Source organism: Calidris pugnax, unplaced genomic scaffold (assembly GCF_001431845.1).
Source record: "Calidris pugnax isolate Ruff unplaced genomic scaffold, ASM143184v1 scaffold289, whole genome shotgun sequence".
NCBI lineage: Eukaryota > Metazoa > Chordata > Aves > Charadriiformes > Scolopacidae > Calidris > Calidris pugnax.
In genome coordinates this window covers 382,418-396,081 of record NW_015091339.1, presented here as the reverse complement: position 1 = coordinate 396,081, position 13,664 = coordinate 382,418, and the positions used below count along the sequence as shown (strand labels likewise).

The window sequence follows — 13,664 nt, the reverse complement described above, 5'->3', positions numbered from 1 at the left end:
GTGGAGCATCTCCACCCCATACTGTGTGTGCACCCACACACAACCTACACACTGGGGAAAGTTCCTCTAAAAACAGCACCCATCCCCAGGCTCAACCACTAGAACTACTGCAAGGACAGGAAAATCACATCTGTGCTGTGCTTGGGTGTTTTTTTGTCGTTGTCGATAGCTGATTTATTCAGCAGAAATCTGCGGGTTTGCATCTGCGAAAACTACTTGCGAATTCAGGAGGAGTTCAATAAATAGTCCCATAGAAGTCAAAACGTTTTGATGTGACATTTTCAAAAATGAAATGTTTTCACTTTTTGAAGCTTTCTCTTAATGGGGTTCAGAGACCGCCTTCAGCTACGTTAAAAATGTCCATCAGAATAACTCCACGGGCGAGGAAAAGTTTCAGCACCTCCCTGCCCCCAAAAGCATTTATTATGAGTCAAATCTTTACCAAACATTTCAGGGGAGAAGGGGGGGATGGTGGTGGTGGTGTTTCGTTACAGAGAGAAACCAAGCTTATTTGGGCAAATCTGAGGTGAAAATTAAGCACAGTGGGGTTGTTGAGCTTTTTTTCCCCCCTTTGTTTTAAATTCAACCACAGGAAAACCCTCCAGTTTTCCCACAGTCTCTCTCCCAACATCCTGTTGGCTGCTCATCCATCAGAAGAGCATAAATGTCTCTGTATCCAATGGGAAGGATGAGGCCAGGTCCTGTCCTGCTCCTTTTCACTCTCCACCCCAAGAGAACTTTCCATCTCTTGGCCCATTAGCAGCCGAATTACCCTGATCAATCTCTAACATGCCTCTGGAGAAAACCTTGACCTCTTTTCTTTGATGGCTTCATCTGCTTCATCACTGCCCGTCCAACTTGAGTCTCTATTCCTTGTTTCATCCTTCCCCATGGGCAGAGTGACTGAAAAGCTGGTGTGAAACTCAAAAGGCCTTCACATTGCTCCTGCTTGCTCTTGACAGACCTTGCCAATCCCTGGCCTGCCTTGGGGATGATGTTTGATGTCCTTTTTTTCTTCTTCTTTTCTTCATCTAGGGATTAAGGGTGCTGACAAGAATGAATTGAACACAATAGCTTCAGAGCCCACTGCAGAGCATGTGCTTTATGTTGAAGATTTCCACCTCCTCCATAACGTGGCCCCCAAACTCTCTCGAAGGCTCTGTTTCACTGCCTCGGAGCCACCACGACCCATCAAACAGACTGTGCAAGGTACGTCAGGGCTCCCCTTTTATCCTCCTTTCCACTTGCTTGAACCAGTCCTTTCCCAGTCCCTGGATGTCCCAGCCACACCATGGAGATGGACCTCCCACGTCCCCTCTGCTCATCACAAGGGAGCTTTAGGGGTTGGATGACCCTAGAGGAACAGCCAGCTCATGGAGCATCAGTTTCTTGGGGGCAGTGGTCCTGTGTATTGTGCTTGTGTCTGCATCTCCACGTTTTCTCTGGTGATACTGGATCCTGAAGGTCTTGCTGCTGGTTCAAACAAAAGGAGCAGCAATGGGCTGTGGCAGCAGTTCTGCCCTGTGGGGGCTTTCATGATGGACCTCTCATGGTCAACTCCAGCAGCACAGCTCAGGGTTTTAGGAAGAACTTAATTCCTTGCAGAAGATGCTAAGAGCAGCCAAAGAGATTCTAAAAGACATCTAGATCTCTCCTCAAACAGATACTGATGTTTCAGCAAATCAGGTGGTGACAATCAATTCCTGCCCCACTCTTGGCACGCAAACTCATGAAATTAGTTAAAAGCGTAGGGCAGAGCTTGAGGGAACTTCGTCCAAGTCATTAGAGGATCTTATTTTTACCCTTTTCTGTGGTTCTGTAGCATTTCAGGGCTGCCTGTGATATTTCATGGAGAGTTCAAGATTTCTGGCCAAATATTCTGTGGTGGCAGTAAGGAGAAGGGCCAGAAGGACCCGATGCCCTGTGTGTTAAGCAGGTGCTCACAAGAGAAATGTAGCCAGAATGAGTTTTGTTTTTCCTTTCTTGTGGTGTCAAGCAGTTTGCCAAAAGAAAACCTGCTTGTGTGGCTCTAGCCTGGAAGCAGATCCCAGCTGCTCCTGCACTCTCAGTCCAAGCAGGTGCCATCTATACCCAAGGCTTCTTTTGCATTGGATGGGTTGACTCCATCAATGAACCAGCACTTGGTGCCACCACGGTCCAAACCAAAGGCCTCTCCTTTCTGTTTTTGCAGCTGAGAAGATCGTCGGCCCCCGGGATTTGTATGTCAGTGAGCACAGCCACAGCACGCTGAGACTCACCTGGATGCCAGCCACGGGGAAGGTGACGGGCTACCATGTCCATCTGCATCCCTTGCTGCCTTCAGGGCAGCCCGTTTCAGAAGACCAGCAGCAGGTAGAATGGCATTACCATTTTGCAGAGCACCAGTTTGCCCGTCCCGGTGTTAGGGTTTAGTCCTCTGCTGAGGCTGCTGGTGGCACAGCGTGGGCAGGAGATGGCACCGTGTCCCTCAGCCCTCCCGGTGGATTGGCATAAATTCCTGAAGCTGCTCGCATGGAGTGAAAGTCTATAGATGCACCATCAGATTTTCAGATGTCTTGATTGCTGATGCTAATTTTGGCATTGCTGTGGTGGTGAGATAGAGTTTCTGGTGACGGGTGGGGGAAGGTCCCCCACCTGTCCCATACCTGGAAGTATTCAAGCCTGGAAGTGTTCAAGGCCAGGCCTGGAAGTGTTCAAGGCTGCTAATTTTGGCATTGCTGTGGTGGTGAGATAGAGTTTCTGGTGACGGGTGGGGGAAGGTCCCCCACCTGTCCCATACCTGGAAGTATTCAAGCCTGGAAGTGTTCAAGGCCAGGCCTGGAAGTGTTCAAGGCCAGGTTCATGGGGCCTTGAGCAACCTGCTTTAGTGGGAGGTGTCCCTGCCCATGGCAGGGGGGTTGGAACTCGATGATCTTTGAGGTCCCTTCCAACCCAAACCATTCTATGATTCTAAGGTTGGGTGGAAGAAGGACATGGCACAAACTGGGACAAACTCCACTGGGATGGATAAGAACAGGTCAATGGGAAGCATTCTTTCTCCTCATAACCTCTACGATTCCACCTCTCAAGCCCATCCAGCCCCCTTAGCAACATCCCCTGTTCCTCTTGCTGCCAAGATTGTTCATCTTGGTAAGATCTCAGCGTGTTTTGGGTTTGGATTTGCCACGTCCTCGTGTGAGGGATGCTGCTGTGTGTGCCAGCTCGCTCTGGCTCAGCTCGGTCGCTGCACAAAGTCCGAGGGCAAGATTGAAGGGTAGACAATGTATGCCTAAAAGCTTTGATTTCTAATAATAGAACAAAGCTATGAAAGCATAAATTATTAAGGTTGAGATTATTAATTGTATTAATTATTAAGATTGTATTTAACAAGAATAATCATCCTTGGCTGCTTTAGAATCTCATAAGAACATAGTGAAAACACAGAAGTTGTCTCTGCTGCTTTTGCCCTCAGGTGATGTTGAAATCTCCCTCTATGAGCTTAAAAGAAACTGTCTTTGCCAAAGACCGTTGTTTTTCCTCCATTTTTTAAGGGAATTGAGAACCACCCTTACACTTATGCACACTCTTATTTTCATGGAGGTTTTTTCTGCCACCCTTGGCACTGTCCTGTGTCAATGCTATGTCCAGTGTGGAACCAGATATCAGTTGGGGATCACAGTGTTCTGAGTTAGTGTGTTTTAAGAGGCTTCTGCTCGTGGAGATCAAAGACATCACATATGAAACTTCATCTTCCTAATCTGTTGCAAACATGGGGGTCTTCTACTGTCATGGAGGTGTAACGGTGTCCTTTGTCCCCCTGTGTGACAGATTGTGGTGGACGGTGACAAAAGTACCGTGCTGGTGACTGATCTGAAACCCAACACCAAGTATGTCTTCACGGTGAGGGCCATCTATGCAGATACTGTTGGGGAGTCAGCGGTTGTCAAGGGGAAAACAAGTGAGTGTGTCTTCTGCAGTCATCCCTGTGTGTTCCTTGTCTGCGTGGGCACAGGAAAAAAACCCACCCAAAACCATACATGTAAGGAGTTGAGGGATGGGGAGGTAGGAATGGGGAGAAGGAACATCTGTGCAAATGTCCATGATGTGGGGCGCAGGGTCATGCGTGGGTGCAGAGTAATCCATGTGGTTAACCCACTTGAAAGCAGAGGGTGCAGCCTGTTGGAGAGCTCACATCGTCTGGTTTAATAACCAGCAGGATTTAACAACTCCAGGCTGGGATTCAGTTAATGTAACACTCATGTACCCGGGATGAGAAAGCTTTTGGAGACCATGGGCTGAGAAACATAGACATGTGTTGCACAGGAGGCCACAAAGATGATCGGAGGGCTGGAGCACCTTTCCTATGAAGACAGGGTGAGAGAGTTGGGGTTGTTCAGCCTGGAGAAGAGAAGGCTCTGGGGAGACCTTGGAGCCCCTTCCAGTCCCTAAAGGGGCTCCAGGAGAGACAGGGAGGGACTCTTGATGAGGGAGGGGAGCCATAGGAGGAGGGGGAAGGGTTTGACACTGAAAGAGGGGAGATTAAGATGAGATCTGGGGAAGAACTTCTTTGCTGTGAGGGTTGTGAGAGCCTGGGCCAGGTTGCCCAGAGAAGCTGTGGCTGCACCATCCCTGGAGGGGTTCAAGACCAGGTTGGAGGGGGCTTTGAGCAACCTGGTCTGGTGGGAGGTGTCCCTGCCCAGGGCAGGGGGTTTGCAACTGGATGATCTTTAAAGTCCCTTCCAACCCAAACCATTCTGTGATTCTATGATTCTGTGAGTTCTATGGTGAGATGTATACTCTAAACACCTTGTTTCAGAAGTGGGTGGCCCAAAAGGTTTTGTTTGGCACTATGCATGCAATTAGGGCTTCTTTTCATTCAAGGTGGTATGATCATGGCCTTAAGGAAGTGCCCCTAGTAGTGAACTCTGGTCCCATGAAATGATCTAGGCTTCTTCTGGATTTCAGCCTGCCCTGCCAAATTCCTTTGCTGTCCCATGGCTGGCTGTAATGACAAGGTTGTTGGAAACAAAGGAGCAAATTCAGTCTTGGCCAAACCCTGGAGTGCAAGGCACTAGGTCAGATGTGATGGATGGAACAGGTTTTGTCCCAGAAGTCTCTGCACTGCTTTAAGGGGCGTCAAGAGTTGGAGTGGTGCACTAATTCTGCTTCCCTCCCTGTTTTCCATGAAGTGCCATGTTTGCTTTGCCCAAGGTTTTTTGAAAAGAATTATTCCTTTCTTCCTTGTCTTTTGTTTCTTCCCCCACCCCCTGCAATGTCTTAAATTGTTTGTCTTCTTGAGGGAAGATCTCCAACAGGATGAATAAATTAAATGCCTCAATGAGGTTGATTCATATATACTTTCCAGAAATAAGATGGAATGTCTTCATAGGTGGAAATAAAGACATTTGATCTCTTCTTTTATTATTCTCAACATGAAGCCGGAGGCAGAAGCCATAAATCTGTCTGTCATGGCTGGATGGATCAAAATGGGCTCCTCTTTGTAGGAGCTGTGACCATAGGCCCAAGTAGCATTTGATTCATGTGTCCTTGCTCAGTCTCCATGAAGCCACTGTGGAGTTTTCTCTGCTCAGGAGGAAATGCCTTGTGGGTGGTTATTTCACAGTTCTCAACACTGTTCAAGGAGGAAGCCCATAAGCACTCTGCCCTGTGGGTTTTCAGCTCACTTTTCAAACAGACAAGGATTTGGTAGAGGGATCAGTGGCTTCTTTTGAGGATTCAGCTGAGAGAATAGGGAGAACTGGTGCTGCTCACTTTTGTGTCTCTTTGTCCTTGAAAACAGAAGATTTTTCCAAGGGTCTTTGCCACGGCACGTTATTCCAGCACTTTTCACACATCATTTTCTGCCCTGTTTTTGTGCCCCACAGCACCTGTGCCTCCAGTCACTAATTTCCGTGTGATAGAAGAAGGACTTTTTAGCTTGAAGGTGGCTTGGACACCTCCGCTTGGCAAGCTGGAGGGCTACAAGATCTACATCCCCAGAGGTAAGATTTTATCAATTTTTCTTGGAGTTTGCTTTAAAAGGAGCAGTGACCCGAGGACAGGAAAGAGGCCATTTTGTCCAAGGAACAAAGCACCACAGAGCTCATGGCATTACTGTGGAAGGAGGCCAAGTTAGCCTCTTCCAGACAGTTGGGTTTCCCCAGGACAGAGGAGGAGAGTCCTTTGAAGGACTTTCTTTTGAAGAAGATGGGGATGGTGCTGTGGATGCCTTGTACGCATTTGCACTGTCACATCCAGACCTACTATGGAGGTTTTTCATACTCAAATGCCTGCTTTGGTGTGGATGTGGGGTGAGTTCAAACCTTTGGTATTGTTCACACTCACCTCTGTGAGATCTGGAGGGCTGAGGCAGCTTTAGCTACAGATATAACTCTCATCAACATCACATGGGTTGGGGGATCTTCAACCATGCACTTGAAACAGCTCCTATCCATACTCTTCACCATGTTGTGAAGACATCACCATGGGACATAGATAGGCAGTTGGAAGGCTTCACCATCACTCTTCTTGATTTTGCAGCCAACAGACCAGGAATGACCTACGAGCAGGTTCTGCGGGGTGATGTCTCATCCCACGTGCTGGAGAACTTGCAGGAGGACAGAGAATACAGCATCAGCATCTACGCCGTGTACCCCCAGGGCCCCAGCCAGCCTGTGGCTGCTGTGGGGAGAACATGTAAGAGGTTTGACTTGATCACTGGTCCCTTTTTGCCCCGGGGCACTGTGTTCCACACCCTTTGTTGTTGATAAGCACCTCACAGTTGGTGAGTGCTGCAGTGTTATATTTTGAGGAACCCACAACAATTTATTGTTGTTTAGACAATTATTCTATCACCTGATGAGCCCTCCCCACCCGGGAAGGGGAATGAGGAGAAAACAAGGAAACCTGAGGGTTGAAATATGAACAGATTTAGTAGAATAAGACTAGATAATTAACATTGATAGTACTAAAGAACCAGTATTGATCCCAATATTAATATAAAATATACAAGGACTATCCATCACAGAAAGCTGGGCACTTCCAGCAGGGACAGCCAATGTGGGACACTGCAAGTGCTGCAGCTCTGGGAGGAAAGGAAGGGCTCAGAGGTCCAGCACTGGGGCAAGAAGTTCTCAGGATGGCAGCCATCAAGGGAGAGAGGGCGAGACTTTCTAATTTATATTGAATGTGATGGTCATGCTCTGAAATTATCCTGTTGGCCAACTGGGGTCAAATGCCCAGGTCTCGCTCCTCCTCATCCCTGCACCTGACTAACTCAAAAACACTGGGACCTTGGAACCCACATACCATAACTGGCTAGAAAGTAAATATTTTCAGAAATTCAGACACTAGAGTCTTCTAAAAGTGCAGTTTTCCCAAGCATTAGAGGAGACCTCACTGACAAGTAAAATTACTGAAAGAGTAATTAATCCCGTGTTTCTCAGGATGGCAGCCATCAAGGGAGAGAGAGCGAGAACTCTTCAGTGAACTTTCTAATTCTTCTCAGGATGGCAGCCATCAAGGGAGAGAGGGCGAGACTTTCTAATTTATATTGAATGTGATGGTCATGCTCTGAAATTATCCTGTTGGCCAACTGGGGTCAAATGCCCAGGTCTCGCTCCTCCTCATCCCTGCACCTGACTAACTCAAAAACACTGGGACCTTGGAACCCACATACCATAACTGGCTAGAAAGTAAATATTTTCAGAAATTCAGACACTAGAGTCTTCTAAAAGTGCAGTTTTCCCAAGCATTAGAGGAGACCTCACTGACAAGTAAAATTACTGAAAGAGTAATTAATCCCGTGTTGCTCAAACCAGGACATGCAGCTCCATGGGCATCAAAGGGGCAGGGTTCAGCAGGTCCCTCCTAACTCCAACCTTGAGCCCTGCTCTTCCTCCGTCACGTGCATGGGCATGGACACCCTCGAACATCATCATGCTGCTTGGGAGGAGGGGTGGGAGATCTACCAAAGCCTCTCATCCCAATATTAATATAAAATATACAAGGACTATCCATCACAGGAAGCTGGGCACTCCCAGCAGGGACAGCCAATGTGGGACACTGCAAGTGCTGCAGCTCTGGGAGGAAAGGAAGGGCTCAGAGGTCCAGCACTGGGGCAAGAAGTTCTCAGGATGGCAGCCATCAAGGGAGAGAGGGCGAGACTTTCTAATTTATATTGAATGTGATGGTCATGCTCTGAAATTATCCTGTTGGCCAACTGGGGTCAAATGCCCAGGTCTCGCTCCTCCTCATCCCTGCACCTGACTAACTCAAAAACACTGGGACCTTGGAACCCACATACCATAACTGGCTAGAAAGTAAATATTTTCAGAAATTCAGACACTAGAGTCTTCTAAAAGTGCAGTTTTCCCAAGCATTAGAGGAGACCTCACTGACAAGTAAAATTACTGAAAGAGTAATTAATCCCATGTTGCTCAAACCAGGACATGCAGCTCCATGGACATCAAAGGGGCAGGGTTCAGCAGGTCCTTCCTAACTCCAACCTTGAGCCCTGCTCTTTCCCCATCATGTGCATGGGCATGGACACCCTTGAACACCATCATGCTGCTTGGGAGGAGGGGTAGGAGATCTACCAAAGCCTCTTCTGCCCTCCTGTTTTGCGCCAACGTTGCATAAAGCAAGCGAGGTGGTGCAGTAGAGGTGTTGGTCCTGGAAAGCAATGGTCACAGATATGTTTTATGAGATGCCTTGAGCCTGTCAGGGAGGACAGGAGCCCTTGTAAGTCCCTCTTCTGGTGGCAGGCAGGCTGGAGGGAGAGCAAGGCAGGGAGGGCAGCCAGCAAAGTCCTCCACTGGCAAGTAGGTGCTCTGAAAGGTTTGTCCCTTGTCCTCCTTCCAGTGAAGCTCCTGCCCGTGAAAAGCATCTTGCTGCAGAATGAGACCACCAACACGCTCCAGGCAAGGTGGACACCCATCCGGGGAGCAACGGGGTACAGGCTCACCTGGACATCAGCAGGTAGAGACTCAGGAATGGGGTGTGTGTGTTAGTGAGCAGGGACATGGAGGAAGAGAAGCTGTGAGGTCCCCAAGGCATTGGGTGCACTCACACCTTCTGTGTCCATACCTGCAACAAGAAGCTGGAGGAAAACAAGTTTTGTGGATGTTGGAGTTTTCTGCACGTGGGGATAAATCAGCAGCTCGCAACAGAGATCCATCCTATGGGTTGGTTGATGGTGAACTCCACCATGGATGCAAAAATACCTGCTCTGGCTCTACATAAAGCAGGTTTAAAAGTATCCAGCCTTGTTAACGTGGGATTAATGCCAGATTTACTGGACCTGGGTAGCTCTGAAAAGCATTAATAGCTGGAGAGAAGCTGGTGAAGCCCCTGAGCATCTGGGGTACCCCCTTTTTTGGGGTGACAAGTACAGACTGGAATTGCTCATGCTCGTTGCGTTCCTCTCTGCAGTGCCAAGGCCTGGCTTCATCCCCCAGCTTCCCATCCCATAATGCTTCCTTGTTCTCAGAAAAATTTTGGTGTCTGAAGACAAATCTGCATTTGCAGCTGGAGCCTCCTCCCTGCCCCGAACCCAAACATATTTTCATTGCTGGTGTGGGGGAGCAGACGTTAGAAATTCAGGTTTGGTGGCATATTTTGGCCTTGGGAGATGGATGTTTCTGTGGTTCAAAGACAAGGTGGGATGTCAGGACACCTGGGCTCCATCACAGCCTTTGAATAAATAGCACACTCTCCTCAGGCTCATTTCCCCTGGTTATGAAATTAAGAGACATCTCCCACCAGGGGAGGGGGGGCTGTTAGCTGGAGAACACCTCTGAAGGTCATCAGAAAGGAAAATTCTTTACAGGCAAGATAGAAAACTGTTTTTATTGCTTTTTAATGAATGTCTCTCCAGAAAGGTCATCAGAAAGGAAAATTCTTTACAGGGAAGATATAAAACCGTTTTTATTGCTTTGTAATGAATGGCTCTCCAGAAAAAAAATCATGGCACACCCCAAAACTCAGCTGTTTGCCCAGTCCTTGCTCGATACCCCAGCTAGAAATGGGTCAGGCACATCCTCAGCCTGCCAGGTCTTTGAAGTGGGGACACCCCTTCTTGAGGGGACAGTGCAGGAGACCCTCAGGCAAAGCAGCACCTCATCTCTGCTCCAGCTTTGCTCTTTCCAAGCAGCTCTTTCACCTGATACAGGTTCACCCCAAGTCCAAGGGTGGCCAAAATCCCAAGGGGCAGCCCACCCTCACCGCTGGGCCCTGTGAGGTCCTCCTCCCACATTCCATCCCATCCCAGGGCCATGCCTTATGGATGAGCTCCAGCTTTGCTCTTTCCAAGCAGCTCTTTCACCTGATACAGGTTCACCCCAAGTCCAAGGGTGGCAAAAATCCCAAGGGGCAGCCCACCCTCACGGCTGCGCCCTATTGGGGTCCTCCTCCCACATTCTGTCCCATCCCAGGGCCATGCCTTATGGATGCAGTGGCGTTGGGATGGAGACACCTTCTGCCCATCCCCGTGCAGCCGTCGCAGGCACTGGAAGGGTTTGATTTTTCTTCTCTGACTTCCAAGACGGAGAATGGAGAAACACAAACGAGCAGCTGAGGTGGAAAGTCCTTGGAGGGGGGTGGGAGAAGGGGGATGGGGCTCAGGGTGCTGGTGGAGCAGAAGATGGGGACATGGCACCCTCCAGTGACCAAACTGCAAACGGCAGCTTCTCCTCCCCAAACCCCAAACATACTGCTGCCTACACCTCTCTGCCCCTCTGAAACAGGGTGTGATCCCTAGGGATTAGGTTTTAACTCTTCTCCTGCCACGTCAAGAGGTTTAGCTGAGCAGTTTGTGGTCCACAACAAGGATACTGAAAGGAGAAAACATCTTTCGTGACATCTGTTGGCTTCAGTGTCCTGCAGGGAAGGCAAGATGACTCCAGTACCGAGTCACCCTGGGCTGGGCAGAGCGTGGACCTTCTTACAGGATTGCTCATTGACCAATATGTGGCCATTTGTGGGTTGTTACCTGATTTATTTTCTTTGGCCTGCAAAGCCATGAGTTGCCTTGACCTTCTGGTGATCACTGAGGTCTACCTGAGTGGCTGTGGGTTATTTCTACCTGTATATACGTTAGCTCCTCAACCAAGACTTGTTGTCCTATCCCATCTTCAGCCTGGGGACCATGCTGGCACATGTGCAAGCCACGAGGATGAAATGCCATTCAATCTCACCCATCTGTGTGGTTCTCATGTGGTTGTTTGCGTGATTGCCCACCGCCCTCCCAGACAAGGACACCCAAGGAGGGTGCTCCTCCTTGGTTTGACCCAGAGGAGCCCTGGCATTGTTTCCTTTTGCAGAGGGCAGCATCCAAGATGTGAACCTCAGCAACACCTACAGCTACTACATGATCCAGGGGCTGCAGCCTGGCACGGAGTACACTGTTACCATCAACCCCATCTTTGGGGACGTCGAGGGACCAGTGGTGAGCAGCAAAGCAACGACGGGTGAGTGCCCTGCAGCAAAGATGGAAGCCAACCAAAGCAGACATGGATGAGGGCCGGGTTGTGCTGGCAGCACAGAGCTGGTGTTATTTGTAGTCACCACCTTGCTCTGTCATCAGGTGCAGAAAGAATTCTGGGTCATTACAGTTTTTGGGAGCCACTTAGAAGCTGTTTGGATCTTGATGTCATTGGTCAACTTTGCTGTCTTGCAGTGGCATCGAGCACCGTCCAGATGCTGAAAGTGACTGAGATATCTACCAACAGTGCTCTGGTCTCCTGGGACTCAGTTGCTGGGGCCACTGGGTATCGAGTGGCTTGGGGTCCTACACCAGGTGAGATCCAGCCTGCATCACCTCCACCTCCTTTTGTAGCATGGGAGATAAGGCACAGGGAACCTCAGGGTTGGTGGACATTGGAGCAGGTTCAGCTCATTAATTGGCCTGAGCAGCCTCTCCCACAACTTCAGAACATGAACTGAAACCAGAAATTATTCCTGGACCTGGCCTGAAGTTCCAGCAGGCAGGGTCCCTGCAGTGACTACGTTCAGCCTGACCCCAGCCCAACACGTATCCCAGTGGGTGCATCAGTCTTACACCACCTTTCCTGGTCATCCAGACAGGGGCTTTGCAACTCCCTGGAGATGCTGGGGAAGGGCAGAGCACATGTTGGAGTCACTCCTGGACTGCACCACATTACTGTGGGCCCTGGATGTGAGACCTGGTTTGGTTGCTTCAGTTCTTCTCAGCTGGTTTGGATCCTTTAGTCATCCAAAATACCAAATAAATAACCACTGGAGAAGTCTCTCTTGCCCCAGCTCCCACAAGGGTGTCCCTCAGCAGAGGTTCAGCTGGGTCAGAGATGGACTGCCAAGGAAAACATGATGTCTTTCCCAGTATGCAACAAAGCTGCTCTCCAGAGAGTTTTTAGCCTCTTCTATTTTATTTTCTCCCTTTGAAAGAGTTCTTTGGCAAAGACCGTCCTCGCCAGCTGGCCCTCAACAGGTCAATCACAGCCTACCAGCTCCGCAACCTGGCCCATGACACCGAGTACGTGATTTCCCTCTACGTGCTCTTTGGCTCCGTGGAAGGACCAGGGATCACAACCTCAGCCAGGACATGTGAGTACAGGCAAGATGTTCAAGTAGCTACCACAGCACACAACCCTCGTGTGGCTGGTTCAGTCTTGTCTATCCCTACAGCGCCCTTACACCGTGCTTCCTGCACCCCACTCCCATCACCTCATGTCAGGGGCACCATGGTGGTGGTCCTTTGTCCTGCTGACCTGTTGTGAATCCCAAAGGCTGTGGGTTTTCTGCCTGGGAGTCTTCAGATGCAAACTGGAGCCAACATGCTCTGCAGTTCATGTGCCATGGGCTTGGGCAGAACTTCAGATATCAACTGGCTGATCCGAGCACACAGAGCTTCCAGGCATCCCAAAATCCAGATCAGTGGCCAAAGTCTTCAACATTGTTAAAGAGTCCAGCTGGAAAAGAGATGAGACTTGTGTAAATTCTGCTGTAGGGAGCCATAGGGAGATAAAGAGAGAGGAACTTCCTAATGTGGTCCTTCCTGCCTGGTGACAAGGGCTGTCCCCTGCCTCAATGAAGGGGGGAGTCCAAAGGGCTGTGCTGGAACATCAGGTTACCCAGAAAAGAGGCAGCAGATGCAAATGGGGAAAGACGATGGTCTGGTTGATGGCCAGAGCTTGTCCTCCTATGGAAAACTTCAAAGTTGCTGCATCTTGGAGGAGTCAAGGGCAGCAATGGTGAGCGTGGTGATCAGAAAGCAGAGGTGAGATTTGTACAGTACTAGATGTATCCTCAGAGAGGTTTAAAAGTGGCAGAAGGTGATTAGCAACCCCGGGATACAGTATGGAGATGATGGGCTGACCCTTGTGAAGAGTGGGCATGGACTGACACTGGTGTTCAGCATCTGTGGGAGCTCTGGAAAGAGGCAGCAGATGCAAATGGGGAAAGACAATGGTCTAGTTGATGGCCACAGCTTGTCCTTCTATGGACAACTTCAAACTTGCCGCATCTTGGAGGAGTCAGAGGCAGCAATGCTGAGCGTGGTGATCAGAAAGCAGAGGTGAGATTTGTACAGTACTAGATGTATCCTCAGAGAGGTTTAAAAGTGGCAGAAGGTGATTAGCAACCCCGGGATACAGTATGGAGATGATGGGCTGACCCTTGTGAAGAGTGGGCATGGACTGACACTGGTG

General features: G+C 49.3%; 1 protein-coding gene across 5 annotated transcripts in view; it reads left to right on the top strand.

The window, feature by feature from the left end:
• LOC106899270 (collagen alpha-1(VII) chain-like) overlaps positions 1-13,664 on the top strand; it is a 136,546-nt gene that overhangs the window by 23,940 nt on the left and 98,942 nt on the right. For all 5 annotated transcript variants that reach the window (XM_014961016.1, XM_014961018.1, XM_014961019.1 and 2 more), the window contains exons 6-14: positions 1,036-1,209; positions 2,192-2,352; positions 3,808-3,937; positions 5,865-5,981; positions 6,520-6,675; positions 8,842-8,958; positions 11,301-11,447; positions 11,657-11,776; positions 12,403-12,561. In XM_014961016.1, coding sequence (XP_014816502.1) covers positions 1,036-1,209; positions 2,192-2,352; positions 3,808-3,937; positions 5,865-5,981; positions 6,520-6,675; positions 8,842-8,958; positions 11,301-11,447; positions 11,657-11,776; positions 12,403-12,561 — 1,281 coding nt within the window. The remainder of the gene's footprint in view (positions 1-1,035; positions 1,210-2,191; positions 2,353-3,807; positions 3,938-5,864; positions 5,982-6,519; positions 6,676-8,841; positions 8,959-11,300; positions 11,448-11,656; positions 11,777-12,402; positions 12,562-13,664) is intronic.